The 26201-nt window shown below is 42.9% G+C and overlaps 1 protein-coding gene across 1 annotated transcript in view; it reads right to left on the bottom strand.

Moving 5' to 3' along the window:
* Positions 1 to 9538: 9538 nt before the first annotated feature.
* The window catches only part of INTS7 (integrator complex subunit 7), an 84010-nt gene continuing 67347 nt past the window's right edge, over positions 9539 to 26201 (bottom strand). Inside the window, exons 14-20 of the mRNA XM_027565659.1 lie at positions 25560 to 25754; positions 24894 to 24997; positions 23586 to 23654; positions 19463 to 19595; positions 16065 to 16163; positions 14547 to 14732; positions 9539 to 11061 (exon numbers count right to left, since the gene is read on the bottom strand). Coding sequence (XP_027421460.1) covers positions 10774 to 11061; positions 14547 to 14732; positions 16065 to 16163; positions 19463 to 19595; positions 23586 to 23654; positions 24894 to 24997; positions 25560 to 25754 — 1074 coding nt within the window. The 3' untranslated portion in view covers positions 9539 to 10773. The remainder of the gene's footprint in view (positions 11062 to 14546; positions 14733 to 16064; positions 16164 to 19462; positions 19596 to 23585; positions 23655 to 24893; positions 24998 to 25559; positions 25755 to 26201) is intronic.

Raw genomic sequence — 26201 nt, 5'->3', positions numbered from 1 at the left:
GCCTGGCTAGAAAGCCAGCACACTCAGGGACGGACAGGGGTGTCAGTGAAGCAGAAGGGTATTCAGGTGGTGGGAAAGTATGAACAGTCATGATGGTGAGACTGTGCAAACCGAGCTCATGGAGGCCCAGGAAGCTAATTTTATTACAGGCCGGGACATACATGGAAGTGTGGCAAGAGGTGAGGCCTGGCTGCCTGGCTAGGGTCTCACCATGGACAGTCTTTTCAGATATATTGAGGGGCTTCCCTGGTGGCTCAGTGGTAAAAAATCTGCCTGCTAAGAAAAAGATGTGGGTTCGATCCCAGGGTGGAGAAGATCCCCTGGAGAAGGAAATGGCAACCCACTCCAGAATTCTTGCCTGGAGAATCCCATGGACAGAGGAGCCTGGTGGGCTACAGTCCATGGGTTTGCAAAGAGTCGGACACAACTTAGAGACTGAGCACAAAGCCCGAAGAATCTGGGCTATTTAGGGAAGCCAATGGGAATAAAGATTTTGGAGCAGATGGGTGAACTGGGAAGCAGTGGGAAGTAAGGATGACTCAGAGGAGGCAGACCGTAGCAGCAGGAAAAACAGGAAGTGAAAGTGATATTCCAGGAAGATTCAAGGAGGCTGTGAACTAGGACAGTAATGGAAATAGGAGGGAGGGAACACTGTGAAGCACAGTCTCCCCTCTTCTCTTCCCTTCTGGACACACATCTCACACGAACACACACAGACACACTTAGGAGGTGAGAGAAAACAGAACCTCTTTACCATCCCTCTCCTCTCCGCTGTCAAGCCCACCCCATCCCCATCCTCTCCCCCAACTTCCTCTCGCTTCTCCTGTTCTGTTCCCTTGATCCCATGCTGGACAGTGGCCAGAGGCATTTGCTCAAAGGACAGAAAGAGTCATGAGAGGGTTATTTATATCTGCAGCCACACCTGAGCCCTCTGTCCGGAGGGCATGTGCTGGTGGGGAGTTGGGCCACACCCCAGGTCCCCCAGGCAGAACCTTCACACCCCCCGGGAGTCTGCCACTTGTAAGAGATCCCGCTGATGGAGTGGGACCAAGATTTCAGACAGTCCATCACCCTGCCTCCAATGAGGCTGTTGGCTGGACAGGATAGTCCAAACGCTTTCTTTAGTATTTAATTATTTTCACAGTTCATCAAGTTCTTCTTTATACCCAACCTAAACATCTTCCTGCTTTTTATCCATAAATCTCCTAGCTTCATGTTGCATGTTTGTGGGTGATGATTAACTCTCGAAAACCTTGTGAGTAGGGAAGTCTGGGTCGGGTGGGAAGTATCTGGTGAATTATGGGGCTTATGCCCAATAGTTGGTTGGGAAGGACTAAATCTGGATATAAGCCCATTTATTTTGCAATTGCTAAACAAGTCTGAATGACAGAGAAGCTGGAGACACGTCTCCAATTTTTTCCCTTCCCCAGGGGCTCAAGGTTTGTGTTGATAGAGAAGCCTGACAGGTGTAAATGTCTTCAAGTCCGCCCACATGAAAAGCATAAATTCATCTTGAGTCTGAGAAATTTTAGTCCCTTTAAGTCCTCATCATCTTTAAGGCAGAATGTTTTGAAACCTGTTTTTATAAGACTGACATTTCTTTCCCTGGTATTCTCAAGGCCGTCAGGCAACACCAGCCACTCCATCATAAATGCAGAAGCCAACCAATATTTGGTGGGCCTTCCAGCAGCTGGTTTTGTCCCTGTATTATTTATTACCATTAGTCTTCATAACTCTTCAACTGGTAAGTATTAATCCCATTTCACAGATGAAGAAGCCACGGCTCAAAGAGATGTTATGAGAGTCAACAGACACAGGATAGCCAGGGGGCTGATGTGGGGCATGGAACATTAACGGGACATGGTAACTTTAGTCACCGTTTGGTCACGTTCATGCCAGCCCCAAGGGTCAGGCAGGAGAACATACACGAGACTGGGTTTGATCCTGGTCACAAATGGGAGGCAGAGAGAGCACCAGGTCTGGCTGGAGGAATCAGGGCTGGGATTTCTGCTGGGTCTGGAGGGGCGGATGGGTTTTTCAAAGTGGTGTAGTTGAGGTCAGGGAGAATGCATTTTGATTAAAGTTTTTTTCCCATGACCAAGGTTTTGGGGAGCTTTTCATCCCTTCCAACAAGGAGAACTGAAGCAGGAGGTTAAGACTGCCGTGAGAGGCTTAGTTGGGATGTAAGGAAAGGCTTAGTGAACTTGGAAGATGGTTAGATGCCAAGGATAAGACGCTCAGGCTGAGCGAGCTTTCTCAAAGTCCACACAGGAAATAGCAGTGACTCTGACCTGGATGGTGGTGTCTGAACACCTTCCTCTCCCCCTGCACTGGAGAAAATGACTGACCACCGAGGAAGCGCAGGCCCATCCAACATAATCAAGGCCAGAGTGGGTTTCCCGCTGCCTCCCCTCCCACGGTCTGTGCAGAAAGGAGTGGCATGGCCGTGAACCCAGGGAGGTTGTCCATGATTGTATTCCCAGTTCCTGCTGCCCTGTATGTGTTCAATCAACATTTGGTGAATACATAAAAGGCCCCATTTCCAAAACTGTGTCTTTGTTGGCTGTGTCTTTTGCATAGATTGGGAAATCTGAGTTCACGAACTCCAGCTCAGACAAATGGACAAATGTTGCTGACTGAGCTGCAGGGCCCTGTGATATCAGCTGAGTTACCTTGGAGCTCAGGACCAAAGAAAAAGTGCTTTCCATCAGCTAACCTGGTCGGTGTGAGAGACGGCAGAGGTAGACGGGGCTTGGGACAGACACCAAGAGCCATGAGCCCTCTCCTGTGCAAAGGGCCCTCAAGGAGATTCCAGATGCACTCACTCCCTGAGAGACAATTCAAGGCAGGGCTAATACGCTCGGGAGCATCCCCAGGGGACACTGTAACCGCTAAGTAGGATAGAGCTGATCTTGCTTAAGTGATTCTGCGATTACAGTCATTTCTCCCTAATGCCGATACCTTGAAAAATGTGCTATTCAAGGGTTCATGTCCTCCATCCGCTTGGCCAGAAGCAGCAGTAGTTTCTGCAACAGGAGACAGTTATTAATTCTGAGTATAAGCTCCTGTCTCCTCGAGGCTAAATATTAACTTCACACTTTAGCGGTGTATCTTTGTTCTAAGGGTTCTTTTGTTCCTCTGGCAGAATTCCAAGTAGCAGGTACCCAATTGTCTCTGATGACGTCAAAAAGAGGCTCCCTGAGGAGGAAGGGACACTGCATTCCAAGTGCTAGAATAGGAGAAAATGCCAGATGAAGGTCAGTTTCTAATTACCTAAGAGCCTGCCCCGTCGCATGTAAGGGAGGGTGCTACTAGAATTTCAGAACTGCATTTTTTGTGCTCTCTCTACCGCTTTTATAATGGCCTCTCCACATTTTCTAAAAATAGGCCTTTTCTGTCAAATGCGTCTACAAGTTGCTTGAGCCTTCCGTCAGATTTTTGCATTTCCCACCCCAGTTCAGGGCCTGGCATTGTCAGGATCACCCAGCAAAGCCCCCTCTCCAACTAGCGCTTCTACAGTAGGCTTTTCATCTACTTCTCTGGTCAAGTGGGGAGGGGGCTGGGGAGATTTCAGAACTAACCCTGCTGATCATAGGACCTGCTGCTTTTGCTGGGGGTGGGAGTGGGGAGGGCAACGCAAGGATGGGGGACACAGTGTTAACAATTCACCATCACTTCGCTCCTCTCCTCAGGGTGAGACGACACGTAAAGAGAAGGCATCACTGGCCTTGCTGCTTCCAGTGGGCGGGACAGGGTGAGAGCGGTGGACATGGAGGCAGCCCGGCTGACTTTCACCTTCCATGATCTTGGGAAACAGGAAAATTAAACAAATACCTTCTCATAACTTCTCAGTCTAACTCAGTTCCATTTTACTTGTCACAGTCTTCTAAATAGTTTTCCTTAAAATACAAATAATCTGCAAATTGTTGTTTAGTCTCTAAGTTACGTTGGACTTTCTGCAGTTTCATGGACTGTAGCCCGCCAGGCTCCTCTGTCCATAGGATTCTTCAGGCAAGAATACTGGAGCGGGTTGCCATGCCCTCCTCCAGGGGATCTTCCTCACCCAGGGATGGAACCCGCATCTCCTGCATTGGCAGGCGACTTTACCACTGAGCCACCAGGGAAGCTGCAAATAAGCTTCACAAAAACCCACAAACGAAATCTCCAGAGAAAACCAAAAGGTAGAAGTGTTTCTTCTCTGCTTATAATCTGACTTTGAGGGACTGGGTAGATGTTCATCTTCCTGATTGTTTCATTTTATATTATCTCATCTTTATAATTTTACTAAAAAAATTATCTGGAAACAACAATAAAAATATTTTTAGTCTCAGCCTGCCAGCTAAGTATCAGTAGACAAAAGCTAGACTCATAGTCATGATCTGTAAAGAAAACAATCCCCAAAATCATTTTACCAAGGCTGGACCTAAATAATAAGCAAAGAGGACAATTATTGCACAACAAACATGACCGTGCAGGAGAGAACTAGGAGACGTGGCGAGTACACAGGATAAGGGAAAAGACACAGACTGTAAAAATGTTTTGCAAATATAGACTTGGAAAAAAAATAAATTCACATTCAGCATTCTCAATTGTAATGTGAAAATCAATGACTCCACATCTTGGTAGGTTAAGAGAAAAAAGCCACGATTTTGTTTAAATTTCAGTGACAATTCAAGAGCAATTTGCTCATAGAAGGAGTAGACTGGGAGACACGGTGGATGTCCACAGGGCAGTGGACTAATGCTAGTTAAGCCAATAACACACACACACAGCCCAGGTCTTTGTGTTCTTGCACAAGAAATGGAAAGGAAGACCATAACCTGCTGGAGTGCTGGTGGTCGGAAATCTAAGCCAATTCACCAGACTTTTGGACTTTTCAGTACTCCCATCATACTTTTAATATTGGTGACTGATAAAGGCTAAATTCAAGGGCATATTATAGAAAACAGGGCTGGGTGGTTGAGCAACAGTGTTGTGTTATCAGAAGCAAAGCAAACACACAAACCCCCAATGCCTTTCTCGTCATCCACACTCTTCCACTTTGAAAAAGCTTTGGTTCATCAAAGAATCCCAATGTAGACGCTGTATCCAGAAACTTTGCTGTTTTTCAGTTGCTCAGTTGTGTCCAACTCTTTGCGACCCCAAGGCCTGCAGCACCCCAGGCTTCCGTCCTTCACCATCTCCCGGAGCTTGCTCAAACTCATGTCCATTGAGTCGGTCATTTCTTCCCTTACTACTCATGTACTGTCCAATTCTAAAGGCAGTAGCCACATGAGGCTATTTAAGTTTAACTGAATTAAAAGTAATAAATGATTCAGTTACTCTAGGCTTAACAGCTCTATTGTGGCTAGTGACTATATTGGATAGGGCAGACTTGGCACACTTCCATCATCACAGAAAGTTCTGTAGGACAGCACTGCATATACTCTGTACACCCAGTGACAGAGCCTCCTTATTTTTAATATACTACTGGCATATATCAACAGAGAAAGATCAAGTAACCTACCCAAGGATCCATGTCAAGTAAGTCTTTAGAATTTAAACTGGTATCTCTGGGACCCTACACTGAGGATTTTATTTGGCTGTTCTTCTCTGAACTATATACTTCAGTGTGAAAAGAGATTGATAGCCTCCAGTTGCAAATTACTTGCTACCTTGGTTGGTTTGAGCAAGAAAGTCACATCACAAGATCTCCCAATTTAAGCTGGACTACAACAGTACTTTAATTTCTAAATAACCTGTATACTATTGCTATCAACATTAAAGACAATCAGTATTGTTGGAAAGTACTTCATAATTTTCTTTATATACTTTTAATATGTAAAAAATCTTTTCTTTTTCTGGGTTTCATTGCATGGCGTATAGGACCCTAGTTCCCCAAACAGGCCCTGGCACTAAAAGCACAGAGTCCTAACCACTGGATTGCTAGAGAATTCCCTTTCTTTAAATATTTTAATACTATTAACAGCACTGTAGTAGATGAAGATAGTAGATTGTCCCTTGGACTGCAAGGAGATCAAACCAGTCAATCCTATAGGAAATCAGCCCTAAACATTCACTGAAAGAACTGATGCTGAAGCTAAAGCTCCAATACTTTGGCCACCAAATTTGAGGAGCCAACTCACTGGAAAAGACCCTGGTGTTGGCAAAGACTGAAGGAAAAAGGAGAAGTGGACAGGAGAGGATGAGATAGTTGAATAGCATCATCGACTCAATGAACTTGAGTTTGACCAAACTCCAAGAGTGAAGGACACGGAAGCCTGGCATGCTGCAGTCCACCGGGTCGCAAAGAGTCAGAGGCAACCCAGTGACTGAACAAGTAAATAGAAATTTCATTTCGTTTAGGCCAACATTATTTTGTTCTTAATCAATGTATCTGAATTGAATATGAGGGAAGACAGCTTAAAACGTGTTTACTAGCAGAGGAAATGTAACTTTAACTTTGAATAAATAAAATACTAAAGAAAAGCTATGACAAACCTAGACAGTGTAATAAAAAGCAGAGACATTACTTCTGTATAGTCAAAGCTATGGTTTTCCAGTAGTCATGTATGGATGTGAGAACTGGACCAGAAAGAAGGCTGAGCACTGAAGAATTGATGCTTTTGAAGGGTGGTGTTGGAGAACACTGGAGAAGGCAATGGCACCCCACTCCAGTACTCTTGCCTGGAAAATCCCATGGATGGAGGAGCCTGGTGGGCTGCAGTCCATGGGGTCGCTTAGAGTCGGGCACGACTGAGCAACTTCACTTTCACTTTTCACTTTCATGCACTGGAGAAGGAAATGGCAACCCTCTCCGGTGTTCTTGCCTGGAGAATCCCAGGGACGGGGGAGCCTGGTTGGCTGCTGTCTATGGGGTCAAACATAGTCGGACACGACTGAAGTGACTTAGCAGTAGTAGCAGCAGTTGGAGAAGACTCTTGAGAGTCCCTTGGACTGCAAGGACATTCAACCAGTCCATCCTAAAGGAGATCAGTCCTGAATATTCATTGGAAGGACTGATGCTGAAGCTGAAGCTCCAATACTTTGGCCACCTGATATGGAGAACTGACTCATTGGAAAAGACCCTGATGCTGAAAAAAGACTGAACGCAAGAGGAGAAGGGGACAACAGAGGACGAGATGGCTGATGGCATCACTGACTCAATGGGCATGGGTTTGGGCAAGCTCTGGGAGATGGTGAAAAACAGGGAAGCCTGGCGTACTGCAGTCCATGGGGTCACAGTGTTGGACACGACTGAGTAACTAAAACAACAATATATCTGCTTACTATGTGCGAAGCACATACTAACGCTTTACATATGTTAATTTTGTATTAAAAAAAATTTTTTTTGTACTTTGGCCATGTGTACTTTGGGTGTGTGTAGCATGTGGCATGGTTCCCTGACCAGGTATTGGAACCCAGATCTTTGCAGTAGAAGTGCTTAATCCTAACATGACTGAAGCGACTTAGCAGCAGCAGCAGCCCACCAGAAGTGAAGTGAAGTGAAGTCGCTCAGTCTTGTCTGACTCTTTGCGACCCCATGGACTGCAGCCTACCATGCTCATCCATCCATGGGATTTTCCAGGCAAGAGTACTGGAGTGGGTTGCCATTTCCTTGCTGCTGCTGCTGCTGCTAAGTCGCTTCAGTCTTGTCCGACTCTGTACGACCCCATAGACGGCAGCCCACTAGGCTCCTCTGTCCCTGGGATTCTCCAGGCAAGAATACTGGAGTGGGTTGCCATTTCCTTCTCCAATGCATGCAAGTGAAAAGTGAAAGTGAAGTCGCTCAGTCGTGCCCGACTCTTAGTGACCCCATGGACTGGAGCCTACTGGGCTCCTCCATCCATGGGATTTTCCAGGCAAGAGTACTGGAGTGGGTTGCCATTTCCTTGGGAACCCCCTGTTTCTATATTAACTAACTTATTCCTCACACCTAACTCACAAAGCATTATTATGCTTCCCAATTTGGGGAATAAGGAAACTGAGGTACAGAGAGATTGAGTAGCTTGTCTGAGGTCACCAATCTAGATAACAGCTAGAATGTGGAACTAGACGGACTGGCTCTAGAGGTTGGGCTCTTAGCCAGCAGGTTACATTGCAAAGTCACTAAACACAGAAAAATCAGTCCTGCCTTCCTAGATCAGTTGGCCAGTGTCCTATGTTACTCTTAACAGGGAACATGTTCACTTCTTAACCAGCATGTTTATCTTTCCACAATTTTCTGCATCTCTCCTTGAGTATTCGTTTTCATTTATTAGTGTAGTGTTGAAATTATAAAGTTTCCTTTTACCTTAAATAACCGTTTAACAGTTGGTGTCAAAAATGCAGTAGATATTATACCAAACGTAAAATCTAAGTGTCCCAAATCTGATTCTAACAGACAAAATAGCCTCTTTTTTTGCTTCACAGAGTTACTTTTTACTCCAAACTATTTAGATTTGTTTTTATTTTAGTAATTCCTTTCCAATTGTGCCAGCAACCCTATAGTACACCAGATCAATGCATTTATAACTACAGCTATCAAAAGACTATCTTTAAAGAGCATAAAATACAGGAATTGGGCGAATTGGTTTACAAAATTTTCTTCTTTTCTGGACAATTCTGCCTCGAAATGGTATCAGAAACCTGAAAGTTTCATTTTGTAAAGTTTCATTCTAAAAATAGCCACTTAAAAAAAAAAAAGATTTTCCCCAATTTAAGGAACATTTTTTGGTCTTTAGTCTTTTAGATAACTGAACTCTAGACTGGAGTCACGGAGAAGGCAATGGCACCCCACTCCAGTACTCTTGCCTGGAGAATCCCATGGATGGAGGAGCCTGGAAGGTTGCAGTCCATGGGGTCACTGAGGGTCGGACATGACTGAGCAACTTCACTTTCACTTTTCACTTTCATGCATTGGAGAAGGCAATGGCAACTCACTCCAGTGTTCTTGCCTGGAGAATCCCAGGGACAGGGGAGCCTGGTGGGCTGCCGTCTATGGGGTCACACAGAGTCGGACACGACTGAAGTGACTTAGCAGCAGCAGCAGCAGACTGGAGTCAAGAGGTCCCCTCTAATCCAGTCATTTTACAGACAAGGACACTGAAGTCTAGGGAAATGACATGACTTGCCCAGGCCACTGGGCTCACTCACCAGCGCTCACAGGGGAACCCAGGCTCCACCACACCGGGTAGACGGCCGAGCGGTCTGCGCCCACCCCCATTCTCTTCCGGCAAGTCTCCAGGCGTGCATTCCGAGGCACTATCACACCGGTGCACTGCGTACATCGGGGCTGCATCTGAAGCACGTCAGGTACAGCGGACACGGTGGATTTACACACATTTTATGACAACGCCCAGGCCACTGGCAGAAGTGCTGTGCTGGGACAACCGCTCCTGAAGCCAAGAGATCTTAGAGGGACCCGAGTTACCTGCCAATCAGTTTCCCCAGCTCCGTGCGCACCGCCCCCCACCCCCCATCACATCACACATACACACAAATCCCGTAAATTCATTCTTTCCTTTAAACTCTACCCCTCCTTTAAGCCAACATCAACCTTAAAGAGAAAAAGGCAAGATGAGCAAAGAAATTTGAGAGATTTATTTTAAAAGAAAACTTCCAGGAATGTGCCCTGCGCTTCATCTTGGGAGCAGCTTCTGGCCCAAGTGCCCATATCAGCGGTGTCTGCGATCTTGTGATCCCTGATGTCTAGAAATCATGATCCCAAAGCACTGAGTGATCCCAAATCAGGAAGGAACAGTTAAATGACATCTAGGACACCGTGCTCAGACAAGAAAGTCTATTATTATTACTTTCATAATGGTTTTCAACCAGTATTGAAACAGAAAAAAAAAGGGGTTTTCTGGCCTAACCAGAAAACATCTATTCCCTGAGCATTCCAAGTCACTGAGGTTGTATTATAAAGAGACTGCAGTTTCTAGACAATCAAGTCTAGCATTACCTAACTTGCCAAGAAGAACTTAACCAATCAAAGGAAAGGATCTGCCCGCCTAACTTAAAATATTAAGATACTAAATGTGGGTGATTTTTTCACTCTAAGAAATAAACAAAAAGTCTGTAGTATATATAATCACACACATATTAGAAAAAACAAATTATTAATTTCCAATCTTTCTATCTAATTGTTAGCTGCTGTTTGGGTCAATTAAATGCTAAAACAATAAATTAAAATTGCTTTAGCAGGGAAAAGATAGGTAAATAGTTGAAATAATACGGCAGGATATTTCAATTCTGCCAGACTGGTCATGCCCAGAACCCACAAGACCAGATGTTTCAGGGGACACTTTCAACTCCAACCAACTATGGGAGGGCTCTGTTTCTACACCCTGAGTAAACCCAGCACCTACTGATCAGAACTAGGATTTCCCAAGGCCCAGCTCAGAATTAGAGGTCTATGTCAGGCAGCAAGTGATATGTTTTGGTAGAAAAGCAGTCAAATTTAGTAATTCAACGATCCCAATATGTGACTTTTCCTGAAAGAAAAAGAAAAGGCTCAGCCACAATAAAAGCAATCACAGCAAAACAACAAAAGTGTTAAAGATGAGATGAAGGGCTTGGTGGGAGAAGAAGTCAGGAAAAAATAAAAATCTTTCTGGTTAGGACCCCAATTATTTCTCAAACTAAATTTTTAAGGAAAAAAAAAATTTTTTCCCCAAGAATGTTACATTACAGAAACCGATGAATAAATGGATTCCGCATTCCAACGTTCATATCTTAATCCATAAGAAAAAGCAAACTATCTTCGCCCAACTGATCCGTCCCTGGGAAGTCTGCAGTGCGTCGGCTGCGTGGCTAAAACCGCGTGTAGGCATTTCGCTGCTGTTGCTGTTGTAGCGGCTGCTGGGCCTGCTGCTGCTGTAGGCGAATCTGCTGGGAGTAAGGGTCCTCCAGGGACTTCACAAATATGGTAGTGCGGGGACCAGTCTTCCACACGATACCGTTGGCGTCTTTCACAGAAGATTCCACCGTGATGTTGTGCGTGCCAAGAATGGCGAAGTTCAGCAGAAACTGAGTACTGAAGTAATCGTTATGAGGCTCAACCCGCTGCTCCATCTCATTGGTCATATTGTCAATGGGTATCTGGAATGAAAACATTGTTAAATGAGAGCAACAGCTGACACGCATAGAGGGGCATGCTGTGAGCCAGCCCTGGTGATAAGAGAGCACTGTTTAACCCTTGCAAACAACCAAGAGGAAGGTATTAATACGATCCATGCTTCATGAATGAGGAAACTGAGGCAGGGAGGTTGAGTAACTTCTCCAAGGTCACACAGCTAACGAGCGGGGCAGCAGGCATCTGAACCCCGGCAGGCTGACTCCAGGGCCTCCACGCTCCATCATCAGGCGACAATGCCTCCTCCCTGTCCTTGAGCAGAAGGGGCTGCCTCTGCCTCTACCTTCTCACTCTCTACCTTCTTACGCTCTACCTTCTCACGTTCTACCTTCTCACGCTGGCCGTCTGTTTTGTGACGGGGTTCAGAACATGCCACCCCAAGTAGGCTGCTGAGGCAGTTAAGGGTACCTGAAAAACAACAGATACAGAAAGGGCTTTCTGACCTGCCCCACACACTCCTTTCTTTAACCTAAAACACACGTCAAATTCTCCATGAGAAAGGGAACCTCCCTGCACGGGGAACAGAAGACCATCCTTAGCAGCAGAGCCTGGGAATCACTGAAACGGAGCTGCACAAACCAGCCTCTGAAGAGAACCCTCACCTTCCACGGTCTCCCCGCACTGTCCCAAGACATCTCCCTGCCTTACAGTCTCCTTGACTTACTGCCTCTAGCCCCAAACCCCTCTGTCTTGTCATTTTGTCAAGAATATTTTGTTTGTGTCTAAAAAAAGGCATTTAAGTTTTCTGTCCTGGTCACTTCTTTGGTCTTCATTCTTCTGTGAAGACGCCCACATATATGTAAAATGCTAATAAAACTGGCGTGCTTTTCTCCTGTTAATCTGCCTTCATGTCAATTCAATCTTAGGCCCAGCTGGAGACCCTGAGGATAAAAGAGAAAGTTCTCTTCCCCATACACTTGCTAGATTAACCCCAACCCAATTTCCATCTTTCTTTACCCTGTGAAGAGATATTCTAAAGAAAGAGGATGCAAACATCTTTTTCAGGGAGTTTAAAATCTAGAAGACAGAAGAACAACATAATGCTGAGTAAATATATAGTTTCTCCAAATCCTAGCTAGTAGTGATTCCTCCTTTAACAAATTGACTGTTTTTTTTTTTCAAGATTTTTTCTTTTTTGGTGTGGACCATTTTTAAAGTCTTTAATTTGTTACAATATTGCTTCTGTTCTATGTTTTGGGTTTTTGGCCCTAAGATATGTGAGATCTTAGCTTCCTGACTAGGGATCGAACCTGCACCCCCTGCTTTAGAAGGTGAAATCTTAACCACTGGACTCCTAGGGAAGTCCCAACAAATCAGTGTCTTGTTCAGACTATCAGTATAATATATTATGAAACATATTGATTACTATATTATGAACACATTGGTTCACTTATTTAGCTAGATATTCAAACCTCTGTCCTTCACAGAACAGAATAACACCTGTGGATGTACCCTTATCTGTACCCAAGACGAAGTACGTCAAGAGTGACACTAATTCTAAGAATGCATATAGAGGTAATCAGAATGAATATTTGACCTGATTTCTCTATGTTTTTGTTGTATGATTAATTATATAAACGTGCCCTGAAGCTTTGGGTCTCTGCAGGCAGTTATCACGAGGTCAGTTTTCCAAAGACACTGATGTTACATTAATGAAATGAAGTTGACAACCAATTCAAGATCTTAGAGTTATCTGTAAGTCCTTTTTTGTTTTTTATTTGCACATTCAAATTCTGTAGGATGTTTATTTCCCTAAAGAATATGTCCACCAAACAAGAACTTCCTTAAAAGGACCAGAAATAGGCCTAGGAGGCAACCTGATCCCTCTAAATGGATGATGCATTTTAAGCTGCAACCTCACTACAAGTAACATTATAAGGCAATCATGTACCACCTGGCTTGTTAACATCAGCTTCTTGGCTTTCAGCAATGTCTCTTGAGAGGAAAGTCAACAATGAAAAGACCTCGATTTAAATGTATGTTTTTTGAAAAACAGAAATCACCACTGTTCTTTCAAACTCAAAATGAGCAAAGAGCTGCAAACAAGGATAAGCTAACTATGTAAATTCTCATTATGATCTTCTGTGAGTAACAACAGAGATCACTGCAACATAAGAAAATTGTACTAAAAACACAATAAATGATTTTTTCCTTATTCTCCACACATCTACTGAGTGGCCACATAAGGTGCTGCGTTTTATGCCATGGAAGTCAAAAGAGAGAGAGGGAATGAAGACGGAGCCTTCTCAGGGTGGGCACAGAGCCCCCAGAGAGAGAGTCACCAAAGTAAGGCAAGCAGTGATGGCTTACACCAGACCTTCCTGTGGCTGTTATTTTACATCTTTACTGATACCCCATTTGCCTTGCTCTGGACCTGAGCTCACGGACGCCGACAAATAAACCCATTTGGGCATTTAAACAACTCTGTTCACACAACTGCGCACTTGTTTCCTTGTTCCACTTAGGATGAACAAATCTCCAAGCAACTGGCAAGAGATGTCTATAAAGACAGAACATTTTACATTTGGAACGTTGGTGTCTCATGGGCACAGATTCAGAATCTCAGCTTTGACTAACAAAGTAAGCATGATTTTGGCTAATCTACCTCATGATTTCTCAAAGCAGCACATTCCTAAGTCTAAATCCTTAACAAGAGGTTTTACTTCATCTGATCATTGCATATCAATATAGTAATTTTTTTTTTTTTGAACATGCTACCATTTACTTAAAGGAAAAATAAACAGATGTGTTCTTTTGGGGTCAAAGGGTTAGGGAGGAGTTATTCCCCACTCCTGATGCTTCCCTCCATGTGGAGGGACCTTTCATTAGATGAACAGTACCTGTGTCTAGGGGAGAAGGTGAATGCTACCGATTGGTAGGTTGTGGGGTGGGGGCTGGACTTGGGGTGCTAAGCACCTTCTCCCTCCCTTCTCCTTTGGGCTTCAGGGTACTGCTCCTCCTAGTTTCACGGGGCAGGCTCTTGTATATACTGGTGGAGGCTGGTGAAGTGAAAGTGAAAGTGAACTCGCTCAGTCATGTCCGACTCTGTGCGACCCCATAGACAGCAGCCCACCAGGCTCCTCCGTCCATGGGATTTTCCAGGCAAGAGTACTGGAGTGGGGTGCCATTGCCTTCTCCAGTGGTGGAGGCTGGTGGGAGAACGCAATTCAGAGCTACAAGGCTAGGCAGTCCTTGCTGCCAGGAACTGAGTTAGCTTCCTCCAGCTCTAACAGGGGTGACACTCCACTGCCTGGATGCTTTGTCTGTCAACTGGTTCATGCAGGGAAAAGAGAAGTGTTGCTGATTAGCTCCCTCACACCACAATACGTGCTTTTAACTTATGTCCATCTGTGTCCTTTGGAAGGTGAAGTACTGTCTGCTTAACCATGGAAAACTTCCATCAGTGAGTTGATAAAACCTGCATCACAGCTCTGCCTCTTTTCTACATTACCTTGTAGTCCTGCCCGGATTTACTCTGCAGTGTGGAGGACACGTTCAGACAGACGGACTGAATTCTGCGGAAGAGTCCGGGTTTAGACCCATGCTGGACGACCCCCTCTACCTTCAGTGCCAGCTGCTGGTTATTCTGGACCGCGATGGGCTCTGCAGGGTTCCGGGGGGACGGTGACAGGGCAAGCTGGAAAGCCAACACCAAAATGAATGCTCACAACCGAAAGCAAGCTTCCTTCCAACAAACACACCTGTGCCATTCGCTGATCACAGATTAAAATGGTATTTGCACACAGAGACACACATCCCCCTTTAATGACCTGACTGCTGGGACGACCAGACAGTTGTACCTTTAAAGTCTACGGTTCCTTATCCCCAGCGCCTCTTTTAAAATACCAATTTTTGTTTATTTGAATTTACCCCCAACAGAGGGGAACAGAGGATTAGAGAACAGTAAGGGCCCTTCTCTCTCTCCCAATTTATGAGGTGGGGCACTTCTTTGACAATGAACCAACTCCAGCAGGGAAATGCACTATGGAAATTTTCATGTCCAGTTGCTCTTTGGCCTTAGGTAATTTTAAATAGACTAAATGCAAATGCAAATGACTCCAAAATTCTAGGATTACATACACCACCAAGTCACCATGGTATAAAAGTCAATTTCCCAAAAAAAAAAAAAGTCAATTTCCAATGAAATTTTTTTTAAGCCAAAGACATTTTTAACCTCACTAGTTTTTCTTTCAAAAACATATTAAGAATCCTAAATACACTTTAATTATAGAAAGCTCAAATCTTACTTAAATAAAATGAGGGAAGAAATTGGATCTTTTTGATAATGTTGTTGAGCCATTAAACTAATCAACCCTGGAGACATGGTGCCTTTAGGACTTCTTATCTAGATAATCAATTTTCCTTATTATTCATGTCATTCTGAAATGGAATGTTCTATCATGTGCAGTCAAAAACATTCAAATGGATCCAAAAGTACGCTGAAGACATTTACTGATACGGATAATCCAGGGAATCTCTTCAAAGTGACAATTCCCCTCTTTCCCAACAATTTCATTCTTTGAATCAAAACAGCTTTTAAATTTTGAGTGGCTTACTCACTGACCAGCTCCTCAAAACTTGTTATTCACAGAAAAAAATGCTCTGGAGGTAGGGCTGGTAATGTTTCACTGGACCTGATTCATTCTAAGTTGGGTCTGAACAGGCTGATTAGACATGGATTCAGCTCAAGATCCTTGTGGGCTACTATGATGAATACCACTCAAATCATTCTTGAAGACAGGTCAGAACTTCAGGTACCCAAATGCCTATCACACTGCATTGGGTGCTGTCAGGTAAGAAAGGAGAGAAGGTTTAACTCCTAAATCAGTTGATGAAGGAAAGGCTTACAACTGAAGAGTGTAAGTTTTATCTAAACCAAAGGTAAGATCCCGAAACAGAGTTCTGCTCCCTGTCATCTTCAGAAGAAAGTATTAAACTACATTAAACCTGAGTGTTCATCCTATATTACCTTGATGCTGGTAGACTGAAGTTTCTGGAAAAAATATCTCTGAAATGAAAGAGGAACTTTCAGCAAAGAGATGATGGCATTGCAGAGGCATGCTGTATGCTGGGGGGAAAAAAAAGAAAAATGAAGTGAAAATAAATTTCCAAATTTCATCAATGAATAGTTACTTTCAGGAAGAAGTTTAAAACTTCAAATGTTCATGATTATTACGAAAGTACACACCAAGCAGGTTACCAGAGATAACACTTAGGAACTCATACATCTGTCAATCACTCCTGCTGAGGTCAGAGATTTACAGCCCCTGGGCCCACCCCAGAGGTATGTAGTTGCAGGTAACTGTCAACGTGCCAGTCTGGAGATGTGAAATCACATCTCATATCCCATGGTATGATAACCACACGGCATGGTTAGTAACCTGCTAGGAGGACTAGTCCATCTCCAATACTCTCTTCATTGCAAACCCAATACTTTTCAGCCTTTGGATTTTTCTGACATTTCTGCGGCACCTGACAATGGTCCTCTTCCATGAAATGCCCCTTCACGGCCCCTGCCCTCACTGTTTCTGCCTGCTCCCTTCTCCCATCTTCTGCCCTAAGATTCTCTTCCTTTGCTTGTTCCTTCAGTGTTGACACGTCAGTCCTTTTGTCTTCTCGGTCCACTTGTTCTTCACAGGCAATTTTCTTCACTCCCAGGACATGAAAAATCTCTATGTCATGACAACTTCCATGCATCGCAGTCTATCTCCTTCTGACACCAGACCTATTATCCAACTGTCTAGGTTTGACAGGTTTACAAACAAAACCTTCACCTCTCCCACTGTCCCTCTGTATTCTGTCTCAGTAAAGTATCAACCACTTGTGCACAGGGTCTTCTAAGCTGGAAACCCAGAGGTCATGTCTGCATCCTCTCACATCTGATTTAAAGTAAACAAAACAAAACCAAGCCTTGAAAATATTACACCTGAACACTCTTTATGTATCTGTTCTTCTCATTCTTCCTCCCATTTTATCCGTGTGGCCCTTACTTTGGATAACTGCAGGAGTCTTGTAACCACTCTTCTAATTCCATGCCCTCCAGGCCACGACCTGTTCTGTTTCTACAGAGCCATAATGTACAGTCTTAGCTTAACCACTTCTCTCCCACCCCCATGTAAAATTCCTAAAGAGGGCCCCCACTGCCTACAGGATAAGGTCCAAACTCCTGAAGACTGTGTTCAGAGCCTTTTGTCATCTGGCCTCTGCCCACCACCTCTCTAGTCCCGAGCCTGGGCATTATACTGCAGCAGTAACACACTGTTCCCAGGAGACATCATGCTATTTTCTGCCTCTGCTTTAGAACATACCGTCTTCTGCCTCGCATTCTCCACACTTCCTTACCTGCCTGGAAAACCCACATGCAAGCGCATCTTCTCTCTGGCTTGCACCTCACCTGCTTTCCCCACCCTTCAGTGTGAATTACTCTCCTTTTTGTGCCGCAGCTCTACTCTGCACAGAGCTCCATCACTGCACAGGAACTGTATTTGCTTACAGAATCTTTCTTTCTTATCAGACTATGGACAACTTGAGGGAAGATCCTCTTCGTCATTTTTCTATTCCTAGGATTCAATAAATACTTGTTGAACTGAATTTTGGGTTCAGAAAGTACCAAATCTATAAAAGACAATTTGGAAAGGGAATCAAGATTTAGTAACCACTCCTTTTATGCTGGGCCAGACAATGTGATAGGCATTAGGCATTATCTCACTTAAACTTCACAAAAACTCCATGAGGTAGATATTTTTCCACATCACAGAAAAGGATATTAGAAATCTGCCTCAAATCATGATCTGCTGATTGGCAGCAGTAAAACTTGACCCGAGGGGTCTTCTCTTACATTGCACACCTACTGAGCAGAAAATTCCCATTTCTTCCATTATATTCAGTGGGTTCAAATGTATCAAACTCAAGTTACTGTGTGGCATTTATTTAACTTCTTAGGGTGGAGCTTAGAGGAAATACGAAAATATTTTAACCAATGTCTCACACAAATATGTCTATTTCCTACAAAGATTATCTTTACAACCGTCCTTAGCAACCAATTTCAGTATCAAACAGCTACCTATGTCATTTCAATTCAGCACATACATACTGACAATCTAACGTGGAAAGCAGTGTGTAAAGCAGAGTCTCTAACCTTGATATCTAATCTGACTCTTTAATGACACATCCTGTCAATTTTTTCTAAAACACTTGATGAACGACGAGTTCAGAATGAGGAGAGCAGGATACAGAAGAGAGCTACAGGGAATCAGCACCCAGTGTGTGGGCAGCGCAAGGGTGTGGGCAGCACAAGGGACGCCTCCAGGGTGTGAATTTCAAAGGCGGTGCTGCGGGCTGAATGTGCTGCTGGGTCCAGACCCACATGCTGAAGCCCTAACTCCCAATGTGCTGATATTTGAGGGTGGGCCTTTGGGAAGTCATTAAGTTTCGATGAGGACATAAGGGTGGGGTCCCCGTGACGGGAGAAGAGAAAAAGACTTCAAAGCCTCCTCTCCCTCCAATTCCTAAGGACACAGCAAGAAAGCAGCTGGCAGGCTAGCAAGAGAGCCCTACCACGAAACAAGCTGGTTGGCACCCTGATTCTGGACTTCTCAGCCTGCAGAACTCTGAGAAAATGGCCATTGCTTAAGGTACTATGTCTATTTTTTTATAGGAACCTGAGTTGAATATGACATTGGAGAAATGGCCAGACAGGGAGGAGGAAATCTGGGTAAGAGTGTCAAGTGTCTTCTGTGATTGCAAAGTCAGGGGATAAAGAGCAGGTGCTCAACAGAACCAAAGGCACCAGAGATTCAGCAGGCTAAGTGGCCAGGTGTACTAAAGGACAGCACTGGCATCGCCTGGCAGGAACTGATTTACTGACAGTCAGATAATAAGCCCAGTTCTTTCTGTTTTAATTGACCAGTGGTTTTTAACCCTTGTGTCATGATAGAATCACCTGGGAGCTTTTACAAATACTAATGTCTGGGCCTCGCAGAGATTCAAAGACAACTGGTTTGTGGTGGGGCCTGGATATTGATGTATTTTTTAAAAAGCTTCCAAAGTGATTCTAGAGTGTAGCCAAGGTTGAGAACAACTGCAATCTCAGTTAAACAGTTTAAAAAGGGGGAAAAATAGTTTCATCTGCGTTCTGGTAGAGCAGATTTGACATGTTTGTGTGACTACGTGGCCACTACAGATGTGTTAAGTAGCAGCTTTCACAGATTACCATCCTCACAACTACCATGCCGCAAGTACTGTACTAACCCTGTTACAAAACAGGCAGAGAGGTTAACGTGCTGAAGTCACAACACAGTAAGCGCCAGAGACAGACAAAAACTCACTTCCACATAATAAAACCTCAATGAAACCAATGCGACTTGCCATGTAAGAAACAGGGGTGTATTTCCGATTGAGCGATTCCACCTCCTCCAAGACATGATTATATACAGACATCATTCTTCTCTCATATTCACTATCAGCATGGGCTGCTCCTGTAGACCCATATTCCTGGAAACTGAAGTCAAAAATCAGTATCAATGAATCAACGAAAACAGTAATTTAATGTCAAAATGTGTCAGGTACTTTCCACACACTCATTTAATCTTTAAAATAACGAAGTAGACACTGTTATTTTCATTTCACAGATGAGAAAACTGAGGCTTGGAGACGTGAAGTAATTTGCCTTCAGTCACAATAAGTGACAAGCTGGAATGCAAATCCAGACCTGATTTCAAATTATACAAGTCTTAATCACTTTGGTTGTTAGCTAGATGAAAAATGTTTAATTAAAAATTGTTCCTGCCATGAGGTGAAACAGACGAAAGATATCTGAAAAGGTAACTATCAATAAAGCCAGCAGACAAGGGCCAAATAAGCAATAAAGATATGCACGTCATCAGATTATGGGAGGAGGTGAGGAATGTCATAGAAGACATCAATCTTGGACAAATCACTACACAAGTAGCAAGGATGAGATGTGAAGAGATGAAAAGTGTGGAGGGTACTCACAGCGGGGAAAAGGGCATGAATCCAAAGCAAGCAGGTGAAATGCTCAAGAATGGTCAGCAGAGAGCTACCATATGGAACACGCTGGAAAAAGTTTTATCCAGATTTCTTCAATTTTCTCTCTACTGCCCCAAACCCAGAGATATTTTTCGAAGTATTTCTAAATGGAAAGAGGTGGCAAAACTGCATTCTAACTAAACTTCAACAGGGCTATTAGAAAATGCAATACAGGTAACTATGTTGTGTGAATACTTCTCTTATCACTCCCTTATTACCCTTTTAATGCCTACTATGCGCAAGGTGCTTCAGCTAGGTACTTTATAGAGGTTTTTCACTTCACCAGCACAACCACTCTTAAGAGACAGGCATCATTACTTACCTACAGTTTATGTGTAACAGGCTCAGGGAGATGAAATCACATGTCTATATTCATACAGCTAGGAGTGAGTCATAAGGGATTTACTCACTCCTAGCTGTAAGCGCATGAGTATCTGGCTGGCTCCTAAGCTTTGTTCCCTACTCTGTACTACCTCTTAAGTTGCATTAAGACAAGAACCAAACCTCATTTATATGGTGAACTTTAAGGAAAACTACACCACACAACAAAGCGTGATGATTTTAAGGTCTTTGACAAAGTGACCTAATAAAAGGGTAAAAAACCAGAATCCATTGTTCTACCTTCAATACAAAAGGAGTGTTCCTTTAATTAAAAATAAATTTTACTAAGATATGTTACAAAATCACAAAAATGCACCTTTCCTAGTCAGAACCCCAATAACCACTGCAGATGGTGACTGCAGCCATGAAATTAAAAGATGCTTGCTCCTTTGAAGAAAAGCTATGACCAACCCAGATAGCACGTTAAAAAGCAGAGACATTACTTTGCTGACAAAGATCTGTCTAGTCAAGGCTATGGTTCTTCCAGTCATGTATGGATGTGAGAGTTTGACTATAAAGAAAGCTGAGTGCCAAAGAATTGATGCTTTTGAACTGTGGTGTTGGAGAAGACTCTTGAGAGTCCCTTGGACTGCAAGGAGATCCAACCAGTCCATCCTAAAGGAGATCAGTCCTGGGTATTCATTGGAAGGACTGATGCTAAAGCTGAAACTCCAATACTTTGTCCACCTGATGCAAAGAACTGACTCATTGGAAAAGACCCTGATTCTGGGAAAGACTGAGGGTAGCAGGAGAAGGGGACGACAGAGGATGAGATGGTTGGAAGGCATCACCAACTCAATGGACGTTAAGTCTGAGCAAGCTCTGGGAGTTGGTGATGGACAGGGAGGCCTGGCGTGCTGCAGTACATGGGGTTGCAAAGAGTTGGACGTGACTGAGTGAAGTGACTAAATATTCCACTGTATGGATATACTACAATTTATTTGCTCACTCGTCTCTTGACATATTTGGCTCCTTCCAATTTTTGTTGTTATAAATAAAGCTGCTAAGAAAATTTGTGTATAGGTCTCTGTAAAAATGTTTTTCTCTTAAGTAAGCAGGCATAGAACTGGTGGTCATATGGTAACTGCCAAACAGTTTTCAAAGTGGCTGAATCATTTTGTAGTTCCAACAATGTATGAATTCAAGCTCTTACAACTAATTAATACTTGGCATTAGAGGGCTTTTTAACTTCAGCTGTTCTAGTGGGTGTTTATCTCACTGTGATTTTAATTTGCATTTTCCTGATATTTAATGATACTAAGCATCTTGTCACGTGCTTATTGGACATTAATATGTCTTCTTTTTTGAAGTGTCTCTTCAAATCTCTTGTCAAGAGCTTTTCTGGTGGCCCAGGGCTAAAGAATCCACCTGCCAGTGCAGGAAACACAGCTTCGATCCCTGATCCAGGAAGATCCCACAGGTCGTGGAGCAACTAAGCCCATGCCCCACAATTACTGAGCCTGTGCTCTAAAGCCCAGGAGACGCAACTACTGAAGCCCGAGCACCCTACAGCCTGTGCTCTGCAACAAGATGAGCCTCCTCAATGAGAAGCCCACACACCACAACTAGAGAGGACCCCCGCTTGCCCCAACTAGAGAAAAGCCTGAGCAGCAACGAGAACCCAGCACAGCTAAATAAATAAATAAAATCTAAAAAAAACAATCTTGTCAATTCTTAAAAATTGGGTTATCTTGAGTTGTATGGTTTCCTTAATATTCTGAACACAAGAACTTTGACAGAATATGTTTGAGAATAATTTCACCCTGCAACCTATCTTTTCATTTTCTTAGTGGCATCTTTCAAAGAGTAGAAGTTTAAATTTTTAAATCCAATTAAACATATTTTTCTTGATAGTAACTGCTATTTGTGTCCTTGCTGACCTCAAGGTCATGGAGATTTTCTCTCACGCAGTATTCTAAAAAGTTTGGAATGAATCAGGTAAGTGGGAAAAAAAACAGCCAAGTGGCCTAGTCTGAGAGTAGACAGGACTTCAAAACAGAAGGCCAGGATTTTGATACTGCCTATAAAAAAAATGGTTAAGCCAATGCTTTAGGATAGAGAAATTTAAAATGCTTTGTTTAAATAGCCAAGACATGGAAACAATCTAAATGTCTATTGACAGAAGAATGGATAAAGATGCGGTATATGTACGATGGAATACTACTCAGCCGTTAAACAGAATGAAATAATGCCACCTGCAGCAACATGGATGGACCTGAAGAGTGTCGCACTGAGTGAAGAAAGTCAGACAGAGAAGGAGTATTATCATATGACATCCATTATATGTGGGATCTAAAAAGAAATGATACAAATGAACTTATACAACAGAAAGAGACTCACAGACTTAGAAAACAAACTTATGGTTGCCGGGGGTCAGGGGGAAGGCATAGTTAGGGAGTTTGGGAAGGTCATGTACACACTGCTGTCTTCAAAACGGATAAGCAACAAAGACCTACTGCACAGCACATGGAATTCTACTCAGTGTTACGTGCCAGCCTGGATGGAAGTGTGGTTTAGGGGAGAACGGATACATGTGTATGTATGGCTGAGTCCCTTCGCTGTTCACCTGGAACTACCACAACATTGTTCATCAGCTATGACCCAATACAAGACAAAAAGTTAAAGTTCAAAAAATAAATGAATGAATATTATAATAGACATCCTTTTGTAAAAAAATAATAATTAAAAAAATAGAATGCTTCACTGATAATATACTGAGAAATAGGGGACATGGGTTCGATCCCTGGTTGAGGAACTAAGATTCCACTTGCCGCAGAGCAACTCAGCCTGCACATCACAACCGCTGAGCCTGCAAGCTCCAGAGTCCACGTGCCACAAGAGATGCCCAAGGGCCACGACTGCTGAGCCTGCGAGCTCCAGAGTCCACGAGCCACGAGAGATGCCCAGGGGCCATGACTGCTGAGCCTGCATGCCCAACCAGAGAGTCCGGGCACCACAACAAAAGATCCCACAGGATGCAACAAAGACACTGCACACTACAATGAAGGCCTTAAAGCCAAATAAATTGTAGATAAAAAATGAAAGCCTTAAAAAAAAATACCTTGCTGATTCTGGGTCCAAAATGAGGGCTTCAATTGCATGAGATATCAGTAGACAGCTCTGCTGCTGTCTGAATTATGTTAAGGTTATACGTTATACATGATAATAGAGAAATGTACTACAGACTTTACATTTGAATATTAAATAAGGCAAGATGAAAATCACCATATTCCTGGTGAAGGTAACTATGTTACTAATTCAAACAGTCTGTGGCAGTTTTGTTTTTTTTCCTTTTAAGGGATATATGTTGTCTGTAATAGTTCTAGGAAGGGTGCTTCAGAGGTTCATGTTGGGAAGAGGAACCCAAGCAACAGGCTCTGTGATTCACTCACAAAAGCTCTTTATCTTAGATACAGGCATTTCACCAATAAAAGTTAAAAACCACCACCACAATAAGGGTCTGTAGAGTGGTTACCCTGGAGATTCCTAGGCTGGGGCTCAAGGGATCTGTTAACCCTCCTGAAATGATATGCAAACTCTGGGAGGGTATGTGCATATATGCATTTTTCAGGGGAGAGTGTCCATAGCATTTATTAGGTTTTCCATCGGGTAAGGGAAATTGCCATAAATTATTGATGTATAGGTCCCACAACTAAAAATCAATTTATCTCTTTCCTTTTCAAAAAGGATCTAAGGCTGCTAATAAAAAAATATGGGGAACTAAAGATGGCTTAGGGAACAAAAGTGATGACTGAAACAACTGAATATATCATTAATAAAGGTGATGGGATCTAGGGTTGTTAGCTGCGAAGAAAAGAAGGTGAGGCAAGAGAGAAAATGGCTCTCTGGTGGAAAAATGTTTTGTAACTCAAGTGAGCACAAAGACCTCAAAACTGATCAGACCTTGGTTTTGGATACTCAAGAGGGAAAAAGACCACCCACCATTGAGTCACCACCTTTTAAAAAGCTTGGTTGAAAAAGAAAAGTTTAATTATACTGTTCATACTAGATTTCAAAAAAAAAAATCATTACTTACAGTAAATTTGTGGGCTTCCCTGGTGGCTCAACTAGTAAAGAATCCACCTGCAAAGCGGGAGACCTGGGTTTGATCCCTGGGTTGGGAAGATCCCCTGGAGAAGGGAACGGACACCCACTCCAGTATTCTGGCCTGAAGAATTCCATGGACTGTATAGTCCATGGGGTTGCGAAGAGTTGGACATGACTGAGTGACTTTCACATTGTAAATCTGTTATTTAATGTATATTTTAGTTATCTAATGTATATTTTAGTTAAGCATATCTGAAGTATTTATTCTACATTTAAAAGAATACTTCCGATGAACAAGAAATATCAGGCAAGTTTAGGATACAGTTCTACATTCCTCAGAGTTGCCGAATCAGCATCAAAAGATGCCTGATAAAGATCCCCATATCGGGAAGCAAGGCTTCGGAATTCTTCCATGGACAGCTTCATCTATAAAGAAGGAAACATATCAATTATGATAAATAAACAAACATGCTATCATTATTGTGTAAACAACACAAACACTGAAACCTAAGGAAAAATCCTCAATTAAAAAAGGCAAAAAATGCTTCAACTCTTTTTCATTTTCAGTTCGCTCAGTTTTATGAACTGTTAAGGATTAACAAAGGTGGCAAATGAAACCACAAATGGGCTTAAGATTATAATAATTTACATACCATGTACAGAAACAAAAACCAGTGCATTTTTAGCTTCTTCAAAGTTCTACTAAAATAAATAATAGCTGTGAACATCCCAAAGTTTCTTTAAAATGTATGTCCTTTCTCTTTATATAAATATATAGCATGGAGTGAGGTATCATCAATCATTCTGTCATTTTAATAAGCTTTCATAGCTTGTGTTTTGCAAGACAGATGAGTTTATAAGCACTTGCTGTTGCCTATGAGTCAAACCACTGATTTCTAAATTTCACCATTTTTTTGATCTCACAACTAACCTCAAAAACTTCTAAAGTGTAAATAAAAACTGCACTGAAAATACAGTTAAGACATGCCTGATTGGAGATGCGACCACACCGCTGAAGGTCATTCCCTAAGGTCATGGCAATAGTTGTGGCGATTGCAGGTGGGGGGCTTGTCTTGAGGCTATTACAAGTGCAGATAAGTTGAGAGAAGGCTTGTAGAAGGTCAATTCTGAGCTTTACAAATTCACACTGAAAACTTAAAGGATTCAGTGGTGTACTGGCAGCCTGGGGAATAAAAAAAAAAAGATATATTTAAGACAAAGTAAACATAAAAGGAAGATGGTGAAGGGCAAAGTATTTGTCGTAGTCTGTGCAAAAGACCAATAGTTCTAATAGCGATGGATAAACACCTATAACGGGAGGATGTAATATAGAAAGGAAGACACTGTTATTAGTGGCAACTCTGAAAATCTAGGTTCTATCAACCCTGAGGATCCTTCCTTCCTAAATCTGCAAATACCTTACAACACATGGATCAGCTAGACCGTCAGCAGTAAGATACCATATAAAGGGTGCTTCATGGACATTAACACTCTCCCCAGATTCCCTTATGACATTCCTACCTTTCTAACCTGAAATTTTCATGCTGGAATCATTAGCAGAATTCTTAAAAGGTTGGGGTGGGGAGAAAAGGAAGGTAAGGCAGGAGAAATATACTGTTAGACAGTCACT

Source organism: Bos indicus x Bos taurus, chromosome 16 (genome assembly GCF_003369695.1).
Source record: "Bos indicus x Bos taurus breed Angus x Brahman F1 hybrid chromosome 16, Bos_hybrid_MaternalHap_v2.0, whole genome shotgun sequence".
Taxonomy (NCBI): Eukaryota; Metazoa; Chordata; class Mammalia; order Artiodactyla; family Bovidae; genus Bos; species Bos indicus x Bos taurus.
This window is presented reverse-complemented; position numbering and strand designations above follow the sequence as displayed.